Raw genomic sequence first — 7,727 nt, 5'->3', positions numbered from 1 at the left:
TAATCCAGGGACAAAGACCAGACATGGAAAACAGACATGCACAACAAAAAAACACAGAGTAACTAAAATCATACATACAAAGTAACGATAGCAAATGAGCAACTCGGACTCCACTGAAAACTGGGAGCATAGACCAGGTGCACCGGTAGGGTAAGCGTCCTCTGCTTTTCTAGAAACACCCGTCGAGTTGCTCATAAAAAGGCAAGTCCGGGGTAGACGAAAGAGGAAAGAAAAACTATGACACGTTGAAAAAAATCAGTTTTCAATGCGCAGATGGATACACCGTAACGGTCCACGAATTCATGATGACGACCATAAAACTTCTGTAGTGATGACGTCAGTATCTTGTAGCAACATATCCCTGTTCCAAAAGCCTACTTGTTAGAGTTCTAGCGCGATACAAAAAGTCTGCGTGGTTTAGGCAGGCTCTGGCATAACGTATGAGCTGTGATATGAACTCTCATTACGCAAGTGCAAATAATGAATTGTTCAGCTTTTCTATTATAAATGTTTTTTTTATTGATTAGGTCGATTTTTGTTTGTTATAAATAGCTTTACTTCATTTATGTTGGGGCCTGTTACAGATTGCTTTATGGTATTGGTTTTGCCAATCACTGTAGAAATTTGATTGTTAATAACTTTACTGTTGGTGGATGACTATGTCCTTGGCAATCATGCCACATCTCCTATTTTAATACTAACATACACAGATAGTTATATGGTAGTTACAAATTAAACATAACAGAGAATTGACATAGTCTATTATATTTTACACCAAGAAAAAGTATATAAGAAAAAGCTGAAAAAATCATAATTTTTATCACGGTGATACCTGTTGGTAATTGTCTTTGACAGACTCCTCGTCTGTAACAGAATAAAAATGTTGTTACTGCTCATCGTTCATGATTAATAAGCAGACGTATAACTGGTACTTTTATTATTCAGCAATCACAATACAACAGCAACGTACAAACAATAAGAAGAGAGGAAGGGTCAGAAGATTCCCCTTTTGAAGGCGGGCACTCTTGAACTTGAACCTCTATCTCAGCCTTAGTTCTGCGTTCGTCGTCTAAAATATTTTTTTAACACTGCCCTACCTCCTATATATACTAACGATTATGTAAAAATCTATGTATTGGACAAACCGCCTGTTCATATCTATTTATGATTGATTTATTATGTTTTATTTCTTTTAATTTGTCATTTATTTATTAATTAGTCTCTTAATTGTATATGATCAAGAATAGTACCACTGTCCTATCACACGTCTTCAAAATACTAGACAAAAGATTTGAGAAATTCAATATTTTCTGGTACAAAAAGCCACTGAAATTTTGATTTATTATTCAAATCATTGACGTTTGTATATTATAAGGAGATTTCTGAATATATCCAATTTCTGCTCGAATCTTGGTTTTCTTGATTTCTGTTCATAAAGAGTTCATTCTGTTACAATAGGAACACCATTTTCAACTTTATCTAATGTACAATATTGACATTTTCTATCAATTTTATCTACATATGATTTTGAATATATGTCAGTCTCCACCGTTAGAAAGTGGCCTGGGCGCTAATTTTAACTTTACAAATAGATTGTCATATCTTTAACTCTCTAAAATATCTCAAAACCAAAAGCTTTTTAAAAGAGCAAAAAGTTTAAAGTTTTCTAACTGCTGATTGTAGATTTCAAATTATTTCAGTATTGTATGAAATATTTGTAAAAATTATCATTTACTGCTTTAGTAAAAGAATAAAAAAAACTATATTTCACACTACATGTATTAATATCTAGACTTTTTATTAAGCATACATTCTATACTTGGGTACTATGAAGTTCTTTGCAACATACAAGTGTCTCATGCACGAGTCGGCTTTCTAAATTTGCTAATCTGTGATAATATTTCCACATTGATAATATAACATTAAATATAAGGAGAATGGATAGAGTAGATATGTCGAAGATACAACAACCCGAATGGGATTAAAAATGTCAGCTCAGGGCCCCCATGGGTCTTCAATCAACGACGAAGATACCCTCACACCACAGTGCAGACTGCCAAGAAGTTGCCTCTATGTACTTCAGTAGCATCAAAGTGAACAACTACACCGGAAACATCTGACATATATATATAGCCAAGCTGAAGGAGTGGGCTACGGCGCTGGACTTTGTGCAGGCAGTGTTGCCATGGATGTCACAGCTGTACGAGTTTGAGTCTTGCAGGTGGAACATCCAAATATTTTCGCTAAACATTTGACAGTTCTCACATCGTTGGGATTTGTTCGGACCCTTACATCAGAAAGACTCACACATTTTCCTCACCTTACCCATAGCAACGTGGCGGTGCACCGTAAACAAAGATTTAATGACCGTCCAAGTGTGTTTTTAACGGAACAGTTATAGAGCATACATTGATCTTCGTTCATTGTAGGTATAGCCTAAAATCATATTAGTCGTCGATATCCTTCAAAGTTTAAAACGTTGCTTACAAAAGCGTTTCTGGTAGAAACAAAGGCGTAACCAAATGCCACGATCTGCGTTGTGGCACATATGCATTTCTTGACGAAGGAAATACACTACAATTCAAGACAGGATATCTTTGGTTGTTGCAAACATGAACTGTCGAACGCGACACCTGCGCAATATGTCTAACATGTGGTGAACAATATATCGGCCAAACTGGTTAGGCAAATAAGTACATAAGCAAAAAATAAAACAAATATATGTCAGAAATACCCCATGAAGTGAACGCTTTCATGCGGACTTGGAAAATTCTTTTTAAAAGAATATATGTAGAAAATTGCTTATAATATTGTATAGACACACACACACACACACACACACACACACACACACACACACACACACACACACACACACAAAATAATAATAATAAAAAAAAAATAAAACAAAAACAGTAATAAAACAAAAAACAGAAAAAATTCCTTCTGCTTCACTCTCTGTAGATCGTTTCAGATGGTGTTCTGTTCCAAGATTAGAATTAGCATTTTGTTGAAATCCTCGAGGCGTTAGTTTGGTAATCTGAAGTGATGACTCACAGGAAGTAATGACCTTTGGTCGCTCCTGTGTCCGTTCAACGTAAGAAGGTTAATTGGATTCGCAAACATTTTGGATGTCACAGATGGGACAGCGAGACAGCGGAGAAATATATCAAATAAGCTCTCTTGCAAAATATTTTGCAGCGTTTCCCTATGACCCGACTGGTACATTTATTAACAACAAGACTTTGGAAAGTGTAGAAATATTTTCGACAGCTTACAGCCCAGTGCTTATGAAAGATAATTTTACTGTTAGTAAGGGTGGGGTGGTATGTTAGGAGAGTAGGAGAGTTTTTCTTATACGAAATGCAAATTTAGACTCTTGACATTAAATGCAGAGTAGTAATTAAACATGCGTGACATATACTTCCAAGAGGTAGGCGTGGGGTAGAACATAAAAAAAAATGCGGAAGTGAACAAAACCACAGTAAATGCAATAAATAGTGCCTATATGAATATTTATGTGCATAAGATTTACAAAAACAAATTAAAAAAACCAAAAAAACAAAAAAACAAAAACAAAAAAAACAAAAAAAAAAGTAGAAGGTAAAAACAGGGCAAAGAAGGGACAGTTTTATAACGTGTTTTAAATATCGTACAATACACAAAGCTGACAACCTCTTTGTATGTGTGTGTGTTTCTACTTTTGATTATGCGTATTGTTATCTAAGTCGCCGTTCTCATGGCTTTGTTTTTGCCCATGAAATTTCTGTGTATGCTGAGATAGTTTTTTTGTTTTATTATTTATTTCTGTATTTCATATTCAGTATTTAGGAAAAAAAATAAGTTTTTTGATTTATTTTAAAACTTCATAATGTAATTTTTTTGCAATATACGATATGGTATGTTTTTCAACAATTGTTTTACCACCAAAAAGAAGAATAGTTTGATATTTGAGTTTTTTAACCATGTATTTGAAAGGTTACCATTTGAATCCAATATGCCAAACATTAACACAGAAACAATATCCGTTCATTAAAACAATATTTTATGAAAAAATGTTAATCTTAGTAAAATCGACTGAGCATAAGTTTTTTTAAATCAGTTTTCTTATGCATGTTAGAAGGAGTAGTTCTACTATCAGGTTTAGAAAAAAGAAGGTGGAATTCATTGTTTTTGTATAATAACAGACTGAAAGGGAAACACTTTTTGAAGTCTAACAACAACTTCACCTAATTACCAAGGAGAAGTATACCACCTTAAATCTGGTTGAAATTATATTTCATACTATTGGGTCATGTGACCTGTCATTATCACCATATAACCTGACAATTAAATACGTTACAAGACAAGAGACAAGACAAGTTTATTGCAACTAATGCACCTTACGTGCTACAAGAAGTTAACAGACTTAATATAATACAATATTGGTTACAAAGAAAGGCAACAAAAACAACATAACCCCCCAAAAAAATGATGACAATATACACATTCAATATACACACACAAGTTTGTCTCTTGTTACAGTGAAAGTTTTTTTCATACTCTGACTGGTGTAACTCGGATGGGTAGGTAGACGTGTCGTCTTGATGTTTATGATATTTCAAATAAAATAGGAAGATAACAGTAAACTTCCCTAAAATGCATAAATAAAAATGTTTAACGACGGAAATATAGACGAAATAAAGACATATGGCCATGATTCAGAATGTAACAGGACAACGTCATAACACCGTCACACTATTTATTGTTTATATAGAAATTTCATAAACTACAATGTTTAAAGGTTTCTGGTCTTTACTTAATTTTCCCCAATATCTAAGCAAAAAAATGTTATGAGTATTGGACAGCCAAGGGCGAATTTTGACTAGGGCTACCGGTCAGTGTGAGTTACTTGTTTTGTATATGTACTTCGATATAAATGTGGGTTTTCAGTCTCTGTTTTCCCTTATCAAATACTGTAGTAATCTCTGTTTGAAGAAATCTAAATCAAACATTTTATACATGCTTGCGCATTTTACAACTTCACAAATACTAACATAAACATGTATGCAGGTTAGGAAGTTTAAAACAAAGTATGTTGGTTTACCAAAAAGCCCATTCATCCGCATAATTGTGCTTGTTACTTATAATCTAAAATTGTTTTATTCAATATTTAATAGCAATTCAATTCAATAATAAATACAAAATTAATTGTTATAAATTGCAAATGCGTTCTAGGCATATATAGGTTTTAATTACCAGAAGTTGCATTTCTTTCTAGGATTCATAAAAGACCCTAACGGACAGTGAAAAGTCCGTGCAAATTCTTGGCTGTTTTGAAGTGGTCCAATAAGTCGTAATCTATTCATTGAATGGTCATCAAGATAAGGGTATTTTCGGAGTAAAACCGGGGAAGTATTTGTACACCATAGCCTTGCATAGTTGATAAAAAACAATTGATCACCATTAAATGGAAGTCCTGGAAGCTTATCTTCAATCATGTTTCGATGTTTGAATTTTTTGTATGCAAAGAAAGCTGCTTTGACTCCAATAAAGTCACATATATTTTCATTTACAGTTTTACCTCCATTTGCCACAAAAAGTTTTATATCAGGCAGGTAGTACTGAGAGTACTGATCAATAAAACACCTCTCTTTTTTTAAGAAGTTAACATATGATTGTTTCGACCAATAATCTCCAAGAATCCCATTGCCATTGAAAGACATACCAGTACCGTCGAAACCGTGACCATATTCGTGTCCAATAAGAAATCCTATTCCTCCAAAATTCATAGAAGGAGGATACGTAATGTTAAACATTGGTGTCCCAAGTATTCCAAAAGTAATCTCAATATTTGCAGAACCAACAGGAAGCAAACCGTTTATGTCAATAGGTCGTAAAATCCATTCATTGGACGGACGGCGAACCAGTTTTGATAAAACATTATTGTAATTCTCTGTCAAAGCTTCTTTGATATTTTCAAAAAAGTTTTTGCCAAAAGTAAATTTCCTATAGAACTCATCTATAAATGAGTTATTATACACTTCATCTGGAAACCCTATATCGACAGTTAGCGACTTCATTTTCTCGAGTATGAAATGTCTTGTTCTAGTCGTTAACCAGTCAGATGATTTAATCATTTCAATAAATACCAACCTTACATAGTCTTTAATCATTGTCACATATCTAACAGTTTTGTTAGTGGAGGACCTTTCAAGAAACACTCGACTTGTTACCCAACTCATTTGATTGCTTATGATACCCGTACAATAATCTCCTCTTTCGGGTAACCGTGGTTGTCTAATTCCATTAACTGTTGCAATATACCGTAGAAAAACATATTGTACCGCTTTGTTTGCAGCAGGAAGTAATGGCTGTATTCCTCTAAATAAAATGTAATTTACTAATGTTCGTTTGGAAGTTTCTGCAAGGATTGGTCCCAATTTATCAAAATACGGGGCAGCCCAAAGAACAATATTGGTGCGAAGATCTATTTTGATGTTAGCCATTGAAAGCACTTGTCTGAAGTAAAGTAACCAATCAATAAACGGGTACCGTAAAGAAAATTCAAGAATTGTCATTTTAGTATATCGTTTTCTCATTATTCGTCTTTCTTCCTCAAATAACATTATATTGGCTAGTTTTGTTTCAAATAAAAGTACATCTCGCATGTCCCGTCTAGCAGTTTCTACATTTGCTCCTAATATAACAGCAATGTCGACAAGATAGTCCTCGTAGGCTTTGTTGTAGAAATTCTTTATTCCTAATCGATATATCTCATGGTTTAGAAGATTAGAAAAACTGAACTGTCCTAATCCTGGCTGGTCGAAGTATACAGTATATTGACCTTTCTTCTGGAAGTCTCGCTGAACTGTTGTTCCAAATATAATTCCAGAAGGTTGAAAAGGAGTCTCCCAGTCTTTCTGTAAATGCCTTGTCCGTGCTAACAAGGCTATAACATCATCATTTTGTTTATTCCATTGGCCAAGAACAGGCCAACCACCGTGATCATTCAAAAACTTTATTAACGGAGAAAGTCCTCGACTTTCAATAGAACTCTCATCCATACAGGATTTGTACATTTGTTTTGCTTTTTGTAATGGAAGGGGATCAGTATGTCTGATTTGCTGGCTTATTTCCTGTTTGATTTGTCTAAAAATATATCTGTTTTGACTGTCAAAAAGAGAAACCGATCCACTTGGCGATCCTGTCTTATTAATAAAACCTCCACATGCAAACTGATAAAAATTATCACACGGATTAATAGAGAAATCAATGTCGTTACGAATAACTTGATCAAAAGATAGTGACGTTTCATCTCTTGAAGAATCCTGTTCGTCTCGGGATCTTTCATACTCTGCGAACTGATCAATAAATCGTTGAATATTTCCTGCGTCCGTTAAAGTCCTCAAATACGTAAATATGCCTTGGTCTTTTAGACCAGACGCATGATCATTATAAGTACTGAAAGTGCTTGTGAAAGAAAGTATCTCTATCCAATGTAACGATGTGAATACTAATAACACAGATAAAGTCATAGTTTCTTGAACTTTTATATCTATTCACTTGGACATTCATGTTATAGATAAAAACATCCAGTATATTGTAGTATCTAGATATAAGAAAAACATCTATCATACAGTTCAGTAAATTTATTCTGACCTAAATTATCTAACTTATATATTGTTCTGATGGGTTTTTATGAAGACGAAGTAGAATTTTAAACAAGCCAGTCAGGTGTACAAGTG

General features: G+C 33.9%; 1 protein-coding gene across 1 annotated transcript; it reads right to left on the bottom strand.

The window, feature by feature from the left end:
* Positions 1–5,234: 5,234 nt before the first annotated feature.
* On the bottom strand, positions 5,235–7,517 carry LOC148609766 (endothelin-converting enzyme homolog). Its single transcript, XM_088543146.1, has one exon. It carries the CDS (start codon positions 7,515–7,517, stop codon positions 5,235–5,237), a length of 2,283 nt encoding a protein of 760 aa, XP_088399272.1.
* Positions 7,518–7,727: the final 210 nt, after the last annotated feature.

This window comes from Perna viridis, chromosome 8 (genome assembly GCF_037379345.1).
Source record: "Perna viridis isolate PV_CMFRI_1.1 ecotype Kerala chromosome 8, ASM3737934v1, whole genome shotgun sequence".
Lineage (NCBI taxonomy): Eukaryota > Metazoa > Mollusca > Bivalvia > Mytilida > Mytilidae > Perna > Perna viridis.
Note: the sequence above shows the minus strand (reverse complement) of the source record. Positions and strands in the feature narration are given on the sequence as shown.